Here is an 18,123-nt window from a genome sequence, read left to right as displayed (position 1 = left end):
TGCGCCCCCCATGCAACACGGGGTGGCGCGGTGGCTGCTGGGGGATCGCTGTCGCTATGGGGACCGTGGCCGTTCCCTGTGTGCGAGGGGGCTGGCTCTGGCTCTGGCTCCCCTGCCCCTGGCTGGAGCCTGGGCGGGCAGGGCCTGTGCGTCCCCAGCAGGCGGGTGGCCCTGTGGTGGGTCCACTCGAGACGCCACCGGGGCGAGCGCCACGTGCTGTGTGTTACCAGCTTCCCGGTGATACTAATCCTCCAGGCCTGTTTCCATGGGCGCTTCTGTCAGGGGGTGTTGTTCACAGCCGGGGGCAGGTGGTATGGGGTGGGTGGCCGATGGGCTTGCTGCAGCCCGAGGGAGCAAAGTTCTTCACAGCCTGCAGCAGTGCCAGCTTTGCCAGCGTACATCCTGCACAGGAATGAACACCCTTCCGGGTGCGACTGCTGAGACTGCCTGGGAGCGCCCTTTCATGGGCAGCGGAGCTGGTGGCTGAGGATTTGTAAGCCCTGCTGACCTGGGCCTAAAAGTCTCCGTATCCTTTTCCCGGTCTGTTGCATCATCTGGTGGTTCCCAAACCCCGGGTGAAGAACACTGGGATTGTGATATGAACTAGCAACTCCTTGAGAGTGTGTGAGAAACAGCTCGGTTGTGTAAATGTGATGTGTGTTGCATCTACTCTGAAGCTGACTTCATATCCCCTCCTCCCACATTACTGGTTTAGCCCCTGCCAGCCCAGAGAGCAGAGCTATCATACTCATTGCACGTTTCATTCTGTATCTGTTCTGTGTGTGCCTCCTGCTCAGCAACTTTGCTGAATCAGGCCTCAGGTTTGTGAATGAGGGTATGGTAGCTCTGCTCCTTGGGCTGGGATAGAGGGTTGTTAACTGGCTGATTTACCTTTGATGTCACAATCCCGCAATGTTACCACCAACCATGAGCTGTTGTGGGCAGGAGACCGGGGTTTGACAGGGATGGTACTGATCTTGCCTGTGCTAGGCTTAGGCTACCAGTTCATAAGCAGACGTAGCACTGCTGCTTCTCTGAAATCTTGTGGCACTGGCACCTGTAACTTACCCTCCCGAACGCATGTTCTTCTCTTTAGCCCTCTTGCTCTCCTATAATTTCTCTGTTTCTTGTTCTCACTTTCTCCATTTTTGTTACTCCAGATATCTTCTTCACCTCTCCCCTGCTGAGATTCCATTATGACATGATGCTTTTATAATAATATCACAGGACACTGAAAAATTTGCAGTTGATTGTTTAGCTTTGGATGGAGATGAGTTACAGTCACCTTGTCTCAGGCGCAACGAATGGATGAGGGATACCGTTTGAGGGTTCAAAGGAAGAGAAACATTGATTAGCATTATTGTGTGAGGCCACGGTTTTATTGTCAGATTCTCGTTAGTGTGTGAACTGCTGAGCCAGCTCCCTTTTCAGTATTTGCCCCATAGGCTGTTACTCACTGGGTTTACGTTGTCTTCAGTTTTTCTTTTCTAAGTCTAACTAATTCCTTTTCTTATCTGGGGTCTTGTGTTTGATGCATATGGCCAATTTATGGCTATTTAGGTTGTAAACTGTTGGGGATAGGGCCCATTATTTCCTTGTAAGCATGTACCAGCACAATGATTGCTGATTGGGATGCAAGGAATAATAATAATTCACTGATCAAAGTCAGTCACCTTGGAAAGATAATTTAATCTCATTTATAGGTAAGACCAACTCTGGTATGCATGCAGCTGTTTATTAAATGCTTATATGCTTTGCATTAATTTGGACCATAGAGGTGCAAAGCCAGCCCTCGGTAGAGTGTTCTGGGCTAGCGTCCACGGATGCCAGCTGGGATGTGGCTATATCCAAACTCACGAGTCACATGCATGGCCATTTATATAAGAGAATCCATTCAGGCTCTCCTGTGAGATATGGGAAATGCCTCTCCCAGCTGAGACCAGCTTACCACCACTCCTTTGACCAGCTTGGCCATGGGAAGTGAGTCCCAGCTGAGACTAGGACAGTGTGGTTTTTACTCAGCCAGAGGGGAGGTGACTCCCAGCCCAGCTTAGTACAGAATGGGTCTTACTGGTTTGCTTTTGGGGCAGGCTGCCTTTGGTTCATTCTATACAACTGCGGTCTGAACTATCTGTGGCCCAGTTTGAGTCTCAGTTGTGGTAATAGGCACCGACTGTATACATGGCACATCCAGTCCTGGATGGAGGAGATTGGCTAATGTCCTTCTATCATCTGGCCCCATTTGGCCATGTTTTAAAATATCACCCTTTTGATTCCAATAATCCTGTTAGAAATATCCCAGAACCTGGCACGGGGTGATTAGCAAGTAGTCCAAATGGCCAACTCCCATGAATCCCTGAGATTCTGTGGCCCAGATTTTTCCCGGTAGTAACCCTGTAATGTCCATGGATTGACAGCAGAGATTAATTTGTATCTGAGGCAGGACAAAGCCCAATTGCTTCTGGGCTGCTCTTATCATGGCAGTATCTTTGGGGAGAGCAGGACAGCTCCATAGGAGGATGTACCCACAGTTCTGGGATTGTTGGGAGCTCATTTCATTGTAGAGAGTGCAAACGTTTGCTGTTCAAAAGTGGCTGCTTTTGGGATGATGCAGGCTCCTCCTACCAAGGGCCTTCCTTGGACATCTTGTAAGGAACAGTCAGAGAATAAAGATCCTTATCTCCTATTCCTTCTTACCTCTTGGAGGCTCTTGCTCTTTGTTCTTTAGGAAGGGACCAAGGCAGTGATGCACCTAAGTCTGATATCATGTCTCTTCCTTTACAGGGGAAAATGGCAGCCACTGGCCAGTTGTTAATCCCAGCCCGGCTCACAGGGATTCCCTTCCTAAAGGCCTCACATTTTCAGATAGGGTTTGACCATAGACCACAGGGAAACGTTGTTGAATCTCCTTTCCGCACTGATTTCCCTCCCTTATGGGGCAGTTACAAACCAGACCCAATTCTGCTTCCAAACTCCAAGGAGGTTTTGAATCAGGATATGGATAAAGCCAGGGAAAACTGGTCAGAAACCCACCTGGCATTTCCGGTGAGATCCCTGGAACCAAAGCCCAAAATCTGTCCGCCAGAATCTCACCTCCAAATGCATGCAGATTCCCAGACCAAAATTTTCACCTCAACTGCAAGGGGGAGCTACCCTTGGCCAGACGTGATGCTGCAGGGACCAGCCTCCACTAGAGCTTATTACAATAAGGAGGAAGATCATTTTCCTTGTGGAGACAAAGACAAACTAAAGCTCCTGCCTTCTGTCTATCGTTTTTCATACCCAGCGTATGAGATACTCGAGCCCATTGCCAGAGCGCCATCTGTACATCTGGGTGAGTTGTTTGGGGCTCTCTCTGTTAGGTTGTGACCTCACAAGTCTCAGGGCAGGTGGCATTCACGGGCACTGGGGTTTTCATTGGTTTGGTTTAGGTTTCCATTACAACCAGTTTAAGTCTGTATTTACTGTAGTGAGTGGAGTCCTTTATCATCTAAGTGCTGAGGTCTAGGATCTAGAACTATTTAAATATCACTGGTCTCCCTTTTATCATTTCATGTGTGAATTTGGTGATCATGATAGCGAGAGGCTTATAGCGGTGGCTGGTGGTGCACATGATACAAGCTTTCACTATGCAGCTCTGCCAGTGCACCTTCCTCTTTACCTGCAGCACTCTCTGATATTCTAGTCTTGGCCCCCACGCCATAGCTTGGCTGGTACACGCAGTCCTGCCTTGCAGCATTCCCAGTATCCCTGGTTTCTGTTACAGTCTGTGCTTCTCTTTAGCACAGGCGGTCAGTTGTGCAAAACTGTGTGGTAGTGTTGTGGTGTGCACAGATGGGGTCTACCTGACACAGACACATTAGTGACCTAGTGCAGAATCTGGACCCAGACCTCCGGAGTTGAAAGGTCGGTGAATGCATTTACTTGCCGTGCCAGCCAGTGACCTCACCACACCAAGAAATTACAGGGGCATGAAGATGCAATATTGTTAAAGAAGTCAATTCCCAGTCGCAAAGCCTGTGCTTAAGGGCTTTGCTGAACTGTGGCCTCAGTTTCGGAGTAGGTCCAATGGAATTTGCTCTTTCGGTGGGGGTCTGTTTGTTTTGGGGCCAGGAGAGAGTGATCTTTGATCTGTGCAAAAGGCCACTTTGTGCCCTTGCTATCAGACCCTGATTTTTTAGCTCTGGATACTTGCCCAACCTGAGAGCCACCATGGTCTCCTAAATGCAGTGACTGGGGGATGGGTAGCACAAAATCCCTTTGTTCTAGGCAGACAGCGTCCCAGGCTGAAGGGTTGTCAGGGATGAAGTAGCCAAGCCTGAATAGGGTTTTCCGTTAGTTTTAGTGGGTCGATACTCCAGGTCAGTGTGAGACTGGGCAGCTGTCTTGGAACCCTAGTTCTCATGTCAGTTTCTTACACTTCCTAAGAACTGTAATTGAGAACTGCAAAGGAATAACTCAGATCATTCCCCCCTGTGTTTTTTGGCAGGAGGAATTCCCTCAATTAAAGGTGACAGATGCTCCTACTATGGCACTTCTTATCAAGCACAGTTTGAGGGTGGCTGGATCCCTCCTGTGAAGTCCTCTAGAAAGGTAACATCACAGTCCTATAAATTCAACCATGCTGCTTCCAATTCGTATTTTGATGGGACTAAGACTTCTAAAACACTGCTTCCCACTCAGGCAGCCTGATGGATGTGGAGCCTAGTGATTAGCTATGGGGAGGGGAGCATAGGAATTTCCAGTCGTGTGGTCCTGTCTCTAAACACCTGCTTCAGAAGAAGGTGCAGGTTACTCTGTAATGACCTGCCCATATGGGAAGCTGCTTTCTAACATCATCAGCTGGTGGTTGGCTTGTGCCTTGAAGCAGGAGACTCTGTAGCTCCTGTATATATTTTATCCGATTTGTAATGCTGGCTGTTGTCATTATCCATATAAATATCCAGTCCTTGGTTGGTCCATTCTGAGCCCTTGGGCTCAGTATCTGTTGCAGTGAATATGAATTTTGGCTGGGTGTCACAACTGCCAGGTCCTAATCCCAGCTCTACTGCTGACTTGCTGTGAGACTGTTGGCAAATATGAGTGCTAAGGTGCTATGAGTGCAAAGAATTATGATATTTCTGGGTTCATCTGGACTCTGCTCATCAGAGCTATCCCAGTCTGTGCACCCCACCTAGAGATTCACACTTGGATTTCCAATAAAACACCTGTTGATCCATGGAGTGGCCTGTCCAGCGGCATTGTTAGCTTTCCAGAATGAAGGAATAGTCTCTTTGGAACTGGGAACTCCAGAAGGTAATGAAAGGGTGACGTGTGCCCTTCATCCTCATGGTTTCTGCACTACTGGTTGGGGAAGCATGAGTGCTTGTGGAGACAGTCAGCAAAGTCCTTGTTTCCCTTGTAATTAGCTGGTGAGGTCTGCTCTGTGGCAGGCAGCATCACTCAGAGGTGGTTTCTCTATAGAGCAAGTCTTCCATTGTGTTTGGAGACCCCAGGAGCAGTGTCAGCACCAGCGAGGAGAAACATGCCTACACTCTCCAGGACACAAGGAACCACAGGTAGCCAAGAAGTACATCTGACGGGTTGTTGCTGTCCCAGGCTCTGTGGTGCTCACTAAAGGCAAGTTGTCTTTGAGCACGTCACTCACAGCTCACTACCTTATCTCAGCAACTCATATCTTATGCCTTGCAGAGTCTATGATAAAGAACATGCTGTCTTCCAAATACACAAGACGAACATCAAGCCAGGGGATGGTTGCACCAGATTCTTTACCGTGGCACTGGAGTCGTTCCCTCGGCGGGAGCTAGGTATAGAGGAACGGTGACCTGACACAGTGAGAGATCACATAGATGATACTGTTGTGCCTTCCTGTTGGCCGGAGAGTATACTCCTGGGGGAATTCTGCGCCATTACTTGCACATAATTCATGTGCTGCACATATTTTAATGTTTTAATGAATGGGAGAGGCTAGGGGTCAGCCAGGCTCTGGATGGGGGAAGCTCCCTAACAATCCCTACCTGCCTCGCCCCCACCCAAAAACATGTTCCAGACTTATTCCCACCCATACCCCAAAACCCTCCAAGTTCACACGCAGGCTCCTTCCCAACAATTATTTCCCTCGCCCTCAGCTCCTCCATTATCCGTGACTCCACCAAGCCTTTGCATTGCTTCTGAGGGCTGCAGAAAATGTGTGTTTTTATTATAGTTAAATGGTTACTCAGAGTTCTGTATTAATATGCCTAATAAGGAATCTATTTGTCAAAAAACATTTCCTAAATCTTTTTTGTTGTCTGTATTGTTACAGACTACTTGCTGACAGGTATTTTGAAATAAATTACCAAAATAGTTGAAACTGGTATGATTGTGTTATTTTGACAAACAAAATATGCAGAATTTTAAAATACCGTGCACAGAATTTTTAATTTTTTGGCACAGAATTCCCCCAGCGGTAGGCATAGCATTTACAACTGTGCCATGCTCCTGCTCGCACTGTTTTCTACTTTCTGAAGATATTCCCACCCCATTTCAAGATGTATGCTTTGAGCACCGCGCCTGTTAATTTCCTTGGCTTGACTCTTCCTCTGGTGCATGGGCCGGGGAAATTTGATCTCCCTGTTACTAGCACACTGCAAAATCTTACTGTTATTGCCCCTACTGGGCTAGTGCAAAACTTGGGTGACTTTGTTTTTGCAAAACCTAAGCCAGTGCTTGGGGGATCAAATCTGGGGCCAGTTTTATCCAAAATTCCATCATGCTCAGAGAAATTTGTCCTCCATCGCTAAGTCTCAGAGACCGTGCTGGGCCAGATAAACGCCTGATATAAGTAGGTGTATATCAGTTGACTTCAACGGGGGTAACATTTGCTTACACTACTTCTCCATTTGGCCCATAGTCGGTGAAGATATGGCCTCCACATGCATATCTGTCCTGTTCCTATCCCTATGTTATTCCCATCCTTGTTTTGTCCCAGAGGCAGCAGATCCTGTGTCCAGAAAGCTCAGCTGCCAGCATTCTGCCTCAGCTCAGACATAACTGGGAGCCACAGCTACTCAACCCTGTATCCTACTCCGTAGTGTTTGTATTACAGTAGCAACAAGAGGCCCTAACCATGGCCATGTGTCCCATTGTGTGGGTGCTGCACATGCACATAGCAGGAGAGTTTGTCCTTAAGAGCTCAGAGAGGTGGGAGAAAGGAAGGATTATTGTTCCCATTTTACCAACAGGGGACTGAGACTCAGAGATACTAAAGTATAGATTGTCAGGAGCTCGGCTCCTACTTAGGCACCAAAATCATTGGCCAGATCTTCAGAAATGCTCAGGACCCAGCATCTCTGACTGCGAATGGTGAAGAGTCCCCACCTAAGCTTGGGACCCTACGTGACTTTCCCAAGAAAAGGTGTCTGTGGCAGAACTGGGAAATGAACCCAAATCCCTTGCCCCCACCTAGTGCCTTAACCACAAGATCAGCCTTTTTCCACGTGCTGTAGACGCAGCTGGAAGGGTCCTTCCAGCTGTCCATCCCACCCAGGAATGCTGCGGTAGCGACAACCTGTTCAGAATTGAGAACCCTGACAGAATTTGCTTTTTGCCTTTACCAGCCCCTGTGAAAGTTACGTGTCTAAGCAAACAGAATTCGTCGATCCCCAAAGGCGACGAAGACCTTGAGAGGAGTAGGGAGCTTGCGACCACCACCACTAGCCGATTCTTCCACACCCAGGTCTGTGCCCTGCCTTTCACCTTTCAGCAGTAGCTATCACGGAGCAGGGCTGTGTTCTAAAGATCACTGAGTGTGTCACAGGATCAGAGCTGCCTCATGCTGCAGGGTGAGGTCTCTAAAGGACCCTGTGTCCTTGCTCACTCATAACATTCACGCATGGCCAGTTTCCTGTCCCAGTCTTTGGGCACATACCCTAGGAGGCCTGGCTCCTGTTTCAGTTGCCACAGTGCACCCTTCATCAGGGCTCGTGGAGAGCCCCCAGATGCAGGCTTGCAGCCTCAGAGTGGACAGCGAGGTCAGCTACTGAGAGCTCATTCTCAATAGGCCAGCTGGCAAGAACCTTGGGCTCATTATGGGGTAACCATCTCTAGACAGAAACTATGCAGGATGCCAGAGAAATACACAGCATCCTGCAGCTAACGGTGGGGACCTGGGCCTCTCTGTGTTGTCTGAGTGGGGTGCTCATACTTACAGCTGGAAGCCGAGTGGAGCATCTGGCTACAGCACCTGCCCGTTAACTTCTGCTCTCATTTACTCCAGATTGACCTGGGGAAATGTCCATCTCAGCCAGATGTGTCACCGTGGAGACTACAAAGCAAAGTACCCCTGGGTGACAAGCATTTAAACGCCTGTTTCTTCAGCACAACGCAGCACTCGGATTATCAGCCGCCACCCTATGGCCAGAGGGAGGTGTCCAGCAGCAAGAGCCACCTCAAGAGCCACATGCCCTTTAATTATCCCAGTAAGGCAAAGTCCCTCGGACCCTAGCGCAGCTCCCAACCCTGGGACATGTCCCAGGAGCAGCTTCAGGCTGCTGTGCTGGGTGCTCTTAGCTGCTCCTCTGCATGGGATCCTGGTGCTCTGCCCCTGCCAGTCACTCTGCCTGCAGCAGGGTGAGCTGGGTATCGAAGTGGTGGGTGTGTTTGGGTGGGAGGCTGCAGGCATGTGCTGCACTGGGATGGGGGTTGTCTTTGTCAACAAGAATGGGACAGTGACCCCAAAAACCAGGCAGGGAACTTGTGCTAGCACAGCGCCTGGCAGTGTTGGTCAGCACTCCCAGGGACTGGCAGGTGGATGTTAATCTGGAAAGCTGGCCACTTCCTCAGAGGAGCAGTGTCAAAGTGCTCAGAGAGCAGAAAGGTACCACCTGTGTGAGCGTCAGGGCTGCACTACCGTCTTGTGGGTGACTTGTAGCATATGCCATTGGATACTGGAGCCAGACACTCGCTCTTCTCTTCCTCTTGCTGGAATTTCCTCAGCTGACTTCCAGAAGCAAAGGCCTTCTCTCGCTAGGTTGGAAGAGGTAGTGGAGTGTGTGAATTATAAGCTTTGTGCAGCCCCAGGCAGGGATTGATACAGGGCTTTGTATGGAAGAGGCTAAAAAGATCCCCTCTAACCTCTGGGTTCTTTGCTCTGGAATCTACTAAGTCTGGGGGGCGGGGGCGTCTCTCCATTCCTTGTTATTTGCATTATTACTGACTGAATGTATCCTCAAAAAGAACAGGAGTACTTGTGGCACCTTAGAGACTAACAAATTTAATTCAGCATGAGCTTTCGCGAGCTACAGCTCACTTCTTCGGATGCATAGAATGGAACACACAGACAGGAGATATTTATGAACGTATCCTGCTCACTGTAGCGCCCTCTTGTGGCCTCTTGTGGCCCAGGGTGCCTCTGCAGTGCCCTGCCTTTGTCCTCTATTCTTCAGGGCGCCTTCAATGACAGTCCTGCTCAGTCAGTGTCCTGCTCTGGGTTTTTATTAAATGAATGACGTTCCCAAAAGCAAACGCACAAAGGAACATCCATCCAGCCGTACACTGGGCACAGCCCCTCTGCCCTGAATCACCCTCCCTTCCTTGAGGCTTATTGCAGGAGACCTTCTTTCTCTGCAATTTCTGCACTGCAGGAGACCTGCTGCCTTTTCTATTTGAATCACCCGGGTCCTCTCAGATGAGGCTCATCTTCTCATCGGGGCTGGTTTTAGGCAGGGCATTCATCCAGCTGTGCACTGGACAGTCCGGTTTTTCTAATGTAACTCCCTTGCCGCTGCCGAGATAGAAATGGAGATTGTTTTGTCCAGTAGCAGATGGGAGATGCCATAATGAAGAGCACTTGGTCTGCCAGCATCACACTCGGTGCATACGAAGTCATGCCAGCAGTAGCAGGCCAGCATGCCCCCCCTGTGGCGTGAGCTCACACACGGTGCATACCAAGTCATGCCAGCAGTAGCAGACCAGCATGCCCCCCCTGTGGCGTGAGCTCACACACGGTGCATACCAAGTCATGCCAGCAGTAGCAGACCAGCATGCCCCCCCTGTGGCGTGAGCTCACACACGGTGCATACCAAGTCATGCCAGTAGTAGCAGGCCAGCATGCCCCCCCTGTGGCATGAGCTCACACACGGTGCATACGAAGTCATGCCAGCAGTAGCAGGCCAGCATGGCCCTCCTGTGGTGTGAGCTCACACACTGTGCATGCAAGGTTGTGCTGAGGGGGAATGGGGTCACATCAGCGGGGGCAGGCCCACTCTGTTCTCTGAAGTACCAGAATGTCCAGTATTCTGGGTCCATGTGAGTGGCTCCCCTAGCTGGCTTAGCCCAGGCTCTCTGGTCCACAAGCCAGTCACCCTGTCATGACAGCTCTGGAGCTATGCTGCTCCCTCTGCATGAGCAACCTGACACTCCCTTGCTTCTAGGCTGGGAGACCTGGGATCGGGTGCTGGGATGGCAGGCTTGTGCATTGTGCAGGCTGCACAGAACTGCCCCCAGCTTACCTCTCAAGCTGGTAGGGATAGAGTCCAGTTCTCTGAATCACTGGGAACAGGAATCTCGGCAGGTCGAGTTTTCCTGCACTAACCTGGAAATTTCTATAGTGATCCAGAACAAAGATCCAAAGTAATCCACTCTCTTGTGTCTGACTGTGGACAGCACCCTATGCTTCGCGGTTAACCCTATAATGGACAGTTCTGCAATAGCCTGGCTGTAAGGGTAGATTCTCTCTAACCCCGTGTAGAGAGAGGTTGGCTGAGGGGCAGGAGGGTCTAACGATGGATGTGTGTGTTCTCCATATAACGTCTAGTCCTGATGATGTCTAGTGACAGTAGTTCCACAGGTTGGTTATGCACTGGTGTCATAGTATATATCCCCAATCTGAACCTTAGAGTTCAAATATGAGGTACTACCATAAATTCCTCTAAGCTTAATTACCAGCTTAGATCTGATAGCGCTGCCACCAGCCAAAAATTCCAGTGTTTGGCTCACTCTGGTCTCCCCAAAACCTTCCCTGGGGGACCCCAAGACTCAGATACCCTGAGTCTTACAACAAAGGGAAATAACCCCCTCCCCTTGTCTCCTCTTTACTTCCTCCCAGGCTTCCCCTCCCTGATGGCCCGGGACGATCACCCTATTTCAATTCCTTGAAATGCAAACCAGCGAGATCAGGTTTCTTTCACCCTCACTCAGAGTCCCTGCAAATGCAAGCTTTGTAACTCTAACACAAAGAGATTTTCTCTTCCCCCCCAGTCTTCTTCCTCCCACCAATTCCCTGGTGAGCTGCAGACTCAATCCCTTGAGCCAACTAGAAAAAAATCCAACAGGTTTTAAAAAGAAAGCTTTATATAAAAAGAAAGAAAATAAAAATGGTCTCTGTATCAAGGTGACAACATACAGGGTCATTGGCTTAAAAGAAAACAAACTGAATAAACAGCCTTATCCAAAAAGAAATACAATTTAAAACATTCCAGCAAAAATACACATGTAAATACAAAAACAATATAAAAACCTATATTGTCTTATACCTGTACTTACAACTGGGAAACAGAAGATTAGAAAAGCCTGGAGATAGAGAGGTCCTCTCTCAGAGCCGCGAGAGCACTAGAGACACAGACAAAGGACACACACACCCAAAAATTCCCTCCCTGAGCTTTGAAAAATCCGGTTTCCTGATTGGTCCTCTGGTCAGGTGTTTGGTTCCCTTTGTAATCCTTTACAGGTAGAAGAAACATTAACCCTTAGCTACCTATTTATGACAATTGGGTGAGGAAAAATCCTCCTTCAATCATTCTTAAACTTGTTGCCTTTGTGTCCACCTGTATATGACAGGGTGAACAGTAACCAGTCTGCCTTCTCTGTGACATTCATGATTCTGTATATTGCTGTCATCTCCTCTCAAATAAAGTTACTCTTCAACATTTTTCTTTATAGAGAAGTTTTTCCGGAGCTCTAATCATTCTCCTCCCTGTCTCTGAACTCACTCTAATCCTCTTCTGTCCTTTGAGATCGGGTGACCAGTCCTGCATGCAGCATTCCAGGTGATGTGGCACCACTGATGTATAGAATGGCATTGCAGTGTTTTCCATATCATTCTTCATCCCTTTCCTTATGCACCGTGGCAGTTTTTCTGCCTGCATCTGTGCAGTGAGCTGCCCATGGTGAGGCCTGTGTCTCTTCTCCCAGTCAGTGCAGACCCCAGGCAGGTCTGTGATTGAGTCAACTGCAAAACCTGTCTGTTGCCTGCTCATTTCATGCCTTGACTTTGCTCTTTATTCCATTTGTGAGCAGGTAAAGATGCTGTCACAACGACACAGGCTATGCTGGTCCCGCACAGACAGTGGATGGTCCGGCCCTCGGAGGAGTTGCTGCAGCAGGTACGGCAATAGCTGGCATATGTGGCCAGGTTCAGGACAAAGGCCTGGTGAGAAGGATAGCTGAGCAAGTCTTCATGCCCCCCAGCAGCTGGGAGGGAAAAGGACACTGCAAGTGGGCCCCACAAGTAGGTGTTTCTGGAGGGAGCAGGGAAGGGTCAGGGGCTGCCCACCTCTGAACTTGGCCCAGTTAATAGCCCAGTACAGAATGTGTTGTCTCCCAGCGGGCCTGTTTAGATACTGAAGGCTCTCCAGTAAACAGACTGGCAGTGGAAGGGTGCGGGCATTACAGGATGAGGCCAGAGCCACGCCAGCTGCCATGGGGATCTGCCTCTTCCATTCTCAGCAGGGAAGCCTCTGCTTTTCTGCCAAAGAGCATACAGGGTCAGAGCAAGCGTGGGGGCAGGCTGCTCAGAGCTGCTGGCTGGCATAGACTTGAACTCTGCTCCCTACAGGCTAGTGTTCAGCAGTCAGAGAGCTGAGCGGTGGGTTACTTCTAGGGCTTGCGAGGTTAATGACAGAATCCCCCCATCGCAATGGCCTTTCCTGTCTCCCCAGATTAAATACTCTCACCTGGTCCCACCATGGCAGGGGCAGCGCTTCTTTGGGACAGAGCATCAAGATGAGTTCACCCCCAAGTACAGTGGCCCTGTGACTATCTGCGGGGGGAACTTTCAAGTGAGCAGTATCCCCCTGGGCACCCTGAAGAAGTACTGCCCCCAGAGGCAGATGGTCTTTGCAACATAAAGTGCTGCCTTCCTATGGGGGCTCTCAATGCCACTCTCCAGGGGCTGCCTACAAATAAACACAGGTACCTGGCTTCTGTGGAGATGTTCCCTGTGCTCTGCCCTCCCTGTGTTCTGTAGCACCTGAGGTCTCTGTGCCAAACTTATCTCAGGAATTGGGCAGAGTCGTAGCAGGGATGAACTGGGCCAGCTGGCGACAAACCTGCCTCCAGGTCAGCTCCAGGCTGCCCTCTGTGCTCCTGCTGAACTTCCATTCGCAGCGGAGAGGGGTCACAACCTAGGTCCATTTCCCTTTGATGGGGGCGGGTAACAAATCTAGCTGGGATCCGAGCACCCTTGTGCTGAGCGCTGCTCACGCACTGGGCAGGAGACTGTCCCTGCCCTGTCTGAATTGATCAGATGGACAGCGAGCGAAAAAAGGCACAGGCCCAGACATGAAGTGGCTTGCCCAGGGGCATGTAGCAGGTCAGTGGCAGAGCTGGGGGTTGGCTAGAGAAAAGGGACGGTTGAGTGAGTAGGGGGTTGGGAAACCCAGGTTCAGTTCCCAGCTCTGCTGGAGCCTCTTTGTGTGGCGTGGGGTAGGTCACTGAATCTGCCCCATGAAAAGGGGATGATACTTCCTACTCCTGTGTGGCTAAAATTCATTGGTTGTGAGATGCCCAGGCATGACTGGGAGAAGGCCAGACAAGTGCCTTTCTAGAAAAGAGCCCAGGTCTCCTCAGCCCCAGGTCAGGGTCCTGTCCACTGGCCCCACCCTGTATCTGCTGCGGAGCCTCCCCCGTTCTATTTCTGTGTCTTCTGGAAGCAGAGTTTTATGGTGGTACTGTACCCACACTGACGCCTGTGACTTATCTCTGCTCCCGAGTTGGCACCGGGGCCACCATGGCAGCTTGGGCCCCTGTAGTTCTGCATCACTCTGTTATGGCTTACTGCCCTCATCCTGAAGTGGGATATATGTAGGGCCAGACACCCATAGAGAGCCCCAGTGACTTCCGTTGGGGGTTGCTCTGCAGGATGGGGACTGGGCAGAGGTAGGGCACCCAAACTCTCTGGCCATGTCCCTCCAGGTCTAGAGTTCAGGAGGTGCAAAGGGGCCAGCAGCTGAAGGGTGAAGAAGGGATTCACGTACAGCTGGAGCTGAGCAGGGTCTTTGGGCGAAGCGATTTCCCTGCAGCTGAGGGCAGCAGCAATCTAGCAGGAGGGGAGGTTTCAGGCTAGTACTTAGCAACCAACAAAGATTTTCCCTCCCTTCCTGCCATGGATGGGAGGGGCTTGAGGGGGAGAGTGTGATTGAGAGGGGGAAGCTTCCAGGTATAAGAGGAGAAAGGGCAGCTGAGGAGTCAGGGTGTGACAGTGCCAGAGTTTGAGGCCACAGAGAAAGAACATTGGAAAACAGCCCTGCTGTGACCACCCCTTACATGGGGAGCACCAGGGACTTCCCACCCCTGCGGCTGATCTCAGTGCCCAGTCATCAGTTTGGTGCAGCCCTGATCTCACAGCCTGGCTGGGAAATGACGCCCCCGTAAAATACTTGAGCTACCTTCCTCACTGCCAGCCTAAAAAGGAACAAAAGGCCTGGTGCAGTGCATGTGGGTGTGCCTGCTCAGCTCCTGGTAGCAGCCACTCTCTGCAGTAACTTGGGGAGTGGGGGGGCTGAGCGTGACTCAGTGCCAGTAGGGGGGATGCTGCACTAATGGGGCTAGTCGCACATTTCCCCCAGCCTCCAGTCCCATCTCTGAGTGTGAATGCAGGGAAACACTAGGAAAGCTAGGAGGCTCCTGTGACAAACTGGGAATGTTCTTAATGTTTTCTCTGAATACTGTGTTGGTGCCTCAGTGTCCCCTATGCAGTTCTTAATATCTAGGTGGTGGGATCAGGGTGTGTGATTGCTGCAGAGCAATGGGTCAGTGCACATGATGTTCTGTCTCCTAGCAACTGATGGCCTGGGCCCCTTCTCTGCAAAGGTGCCAACTGAAGGTGTTGCAGACAAAGAGGTCAGGTGACCTCCTGGCCCGGGAAAGGGGCTGAGCAGAGAGGAGGGGCTGGAGTGGGTTATGAGTCTGGAAGTGCAGATGTGGGGGTCTGGCTCACTGCCCCCCAGAATGGACCCAGCCGAGGGGTCCGGTTCGCTGTATCTACAAGCTCTGTTTTAGACCCTGTTCCTGTCATCGAATAAACCTCTGTTTTGCTGGCTAAGAGTCACGTCTGACTGCTAAGTGGGGGTGCAGTACCCTGTGGCTTCCCCAGGACCCTTCCTGGGTGGGCTCGCTGTGGGAAGCTCACGGAGGGGCAGAGGATGCTGAATGCTCCAAGGAAAGACCCAGGAGGTGAAGCCGTGTGAGCTTCTTGCCCTGAACAAGTCTGCTCCAAGGGAGAGGAGGCTCCCCAGAGTCCTGCCTGGCTTGGTGGGGAGCAGTTCCAGAGCATCGCCCGGGGACTCCGTGACAAGAGTGCAGGGAAGCACTAGCAAAGCTAGGAGGGGCTCCTCTGCCGAGGCTCCCAGTTGTGAGGGGCTGTAATCCCCTGCTGGCCAGGGGTGTAACATGAGAACTCTAGGGCAGAGGATGCCCCATTTCCCACCCTGCTGAGCAGTAACTCACCCATGCAGTGCTGGTATCTTCCGTGCATCTGCTCACCGGCATGCGTACAGGGGTGCAGTCTGGCCTGTGGTACTTCATGCTAATAACCCACCCTTGCTCACTGGCTTTGCAACGCAAAACGTCCATTGCACAGAACCAGGGCCTGTGTTCTTTGCTCCTTTGTTGTGCAGGAGCAGGTGATGGGAACCCATGCGACTGCGAACAAACACTGGGAAAACAGCCCAAAGCTGCAGGGTGATTCCCTTTGCCAGAATCACAGGGACCACTAAAGAGCCTGGGCCCATGTCTCCAAGTACCTCTTCCCCAGGCTGTGAGCTGGCAGGGACAGAGGGATGTCACCTCTCCGCTGAGTTTAGATAGAGAGCTCAAAGGCAGAATGAGAGATACCGTAAGCTCCAAGTGTGGCGTGGAGTCTCCCCTCATGAGCACTGGCTGCATTTCAGCACAAGGTTGGTGAACACGAGTGCAGAGAGGAACCCAAGGCTGAGGAGGTGGCAGGGCAGGGCTGTTCTCCAGGGTGGGGGCAGTGTCTTTGCTACTGGGGTTGTAGCTCACTGTTTTTGCCTGGATGCTGAGTTTGCACTAAACCTTCTCAGCATGAAGATTTTAACGCAGATGCGGTGCTGTACTCTAGGTCTCCTCCCTGGTGTGGAAGCAGAGTGAGGGGTCAGGTGCTGCCATGCCAGGTCCCCGTCTCATGCTCTTCCATGGATCTATAAAAGCAACATCATAGAGAAAACAGACTGTGGTTTACTAAACCATTGTGACCTACTGCAACTCTCATGTGGACAAGACCCCCCCACATTAAACATCTTAAAGGTCTGGGAGATTTTGAGGCTGCTCTGTTCCCATCACCAGCTACAGACTCCTAGTAAAGCTCTGGTTTTATGCCTGAAAATGTGAATTCCTAAGGAATCCTGCATCTCATGGGACAAGACAGGGCTGGTGGTATGAAACAGCCAGAACCTAGATTTGTTATGAAAAGCTAAGATTAGCTGTCCTGAGGATTCACGGGGGCAGTGGGCTATGTAGGAATGTTCTCTAGGGACATTTACCTGCTTACACAGAAGAAGAGAGAGCACCAAGTGTTGCAATTTCCTGGTTCGTTAACTGGTATCTCATGTTAAAAATGAGGGTAATATCCAGGCTATCTGGATTGTATGGTCCCTGAGGTCGGCCAAATCCCAAGCTGGTATAAATCATTTACACCACCTGGGGAGCTGACACACGTCCTTTACCTGGTTGTGATGTAGCATCCCCATCTGTGCTGCTGTAGCAATAAATCCTCCTACCAAATAATCATTAATCCCCCCACACCTCTGATCTGGCCCAGCTGGGCTGGAGATTGATGCAGGGCTTATTGTGAGTGAGGGGCTGAGCTAACCCCCTGCTGCCGCTGGAGAGATTTGCCAGCATCCAGAATATGTCCCCACAGAGCTGGGTGAGGCTGGTGTCTGCGGAAGCAGTGTCCGGTGGGTACACCTGACCGTGGCTGGTGGTGGTTGCTAACCCACCGGGGTTTCTTACATGCTGCTGTCTTTCCCAACTGGATTTGCACCCAATTTCAGACAGTGAAACGACAGTTGGCTCTTGAGGGAATGGAATCTGCCTGGGAGCCTCCCCCTGAAGTTCTTCCTTGTTCTGCTCCCCAAGAGCGCATGCAGGAATGGCCTGTGCTTGGTGGAGGAAAGGCTGGCCGCAATTTTGATTTGATTCCAGTGGTGACGTTCAATCTGCAAAAGGAAAACTTGTTGTGCAGCCAATGCACTGGCCCCCTCCCCTATGCTAGAGCAGTTGGCACGTAGCAGCTACACGTCAGCTGCTTCTGTTCTGCAGAGATAAGCGGAGCTGCGTTAGGATAAGTTTAGATTAAAAATAAGTAATGTGCCCTGGGTGTTCCCTGGCTGGCTTTGCTCTGACATGGCTGAAGTCATGCAGAAACCCAGGCCAGGGCGTTCAGTGCTGGAAAGTATTCAGATACCACAGTGATGGGCCCATTTAAGAACCAGCCTAGACTAGAGGGGCTTCTGAAAAGATCTTCCGGCAAACTGCTTCTTCCTTCATTCAGCAGGGTTACTAGATACAGCTGGTGGTAGCTGGAGGGGCCCAGCACTATGTTCTCCCTCCCAGACAAGAACCCATTTATACACATCCTTGGGCTGGGCCTGGATTCTGCTATAATTGTGCATAGCCTGGTTCCTGTGAACAACACACAACAGCAACACTAGGACAGTGGCCTGTTCCCTGGGGGGTGGGGAGAGGGCTCTAGCCCAGGGGTGGGCAAACTTTTTGGCCTCAGAGTCACATCTGGGTATGGAAATTGTATGGTGGGCCATGAATGCTCACAAAATTGGGGGTTGGGGTACAGGAGGGGGTGAGGGCTCCAACTGGGGTGTGTGGCTGGGGTGGGGTTGGGGG

At 50.9% G+C, this 18,123-nt stretch overlaps 1 protein-coding gene across 4 annotated transcripts; it reads left to right on the top strand.

Annotated features, from left to right (window-relative positions):
• Nucleotides 1-338: 338 nt before the first annotated feature.
• On the top strand, nucleotides 339-15,974 carry SAXO5 (stabilizer of axonemal microtubules 5). Of its 4 annotated transcripts, XM_032782849.2 has the most exons (9): nucleotides 339-575; nucleotides 2,785-3,334; nucleotides 4,490-4,593; nucleotides 5,464-5,558; nucleotides 5,692-5,807; nucleotides 7,599-7,717; nucleotides 8,258-8,459; nucleotides 12,274-12,362; nucleotides 12,918-13,184. In XM_032782849.2, exons 2-9 carry the CDS (start codon nucleotides 2,791-2,793, stop codon nucleotides 13,104-13,106), a joined length of 1,458 nt encoding a protein of 485 aa, XP_032638740.1. In that variant the 5' UTR covers nucleotides 339-575; nucleotides 2,785-2,790; the 3' UTR covers nucleotides 13,107-13,184. The 4 variants fall into 4 exon arrangements, with proteins under 4 accessions (XP_032638740.1, XP_074927084.1, XP_032638738.1 ...); XM_075070983.1 differs by lacking the exons at nucleotides 339-575; nucleotides 12,918-13,184 and adding an exon at nucleotides 15,876-15,974 and having other exon boundaries at nucleotides 608-3,334; XM_032782847.2 differs by lacking the exon at nucleotides 339-575 and having other exon boundaries at nucleotides 2,288-3,334.
• The last annotated feature ends 2,149 nt before the right edge of the window (nucleotides 15,975-18,123 follow it).

The sequence above is a fragment of the Chelonoidis abingdonii genome, chromosome 11 (assembly GCF_003597395.2).
Source record: "Chelonoidis abingdonii isolate Lonesome George chromosome 11, CheloAbing_2.0, whole genome shotgun sequence".
In the NCBI taxonomy this organism is placed as follows: Eukaryota; Metazoa; Chordata; order Testudines; family Testudinidae; genus Chelonoidis; species Chelonoidis abingdonii.
This window is presented reverse-complemented; position numbering and strand designations above follow the sequence as displayed.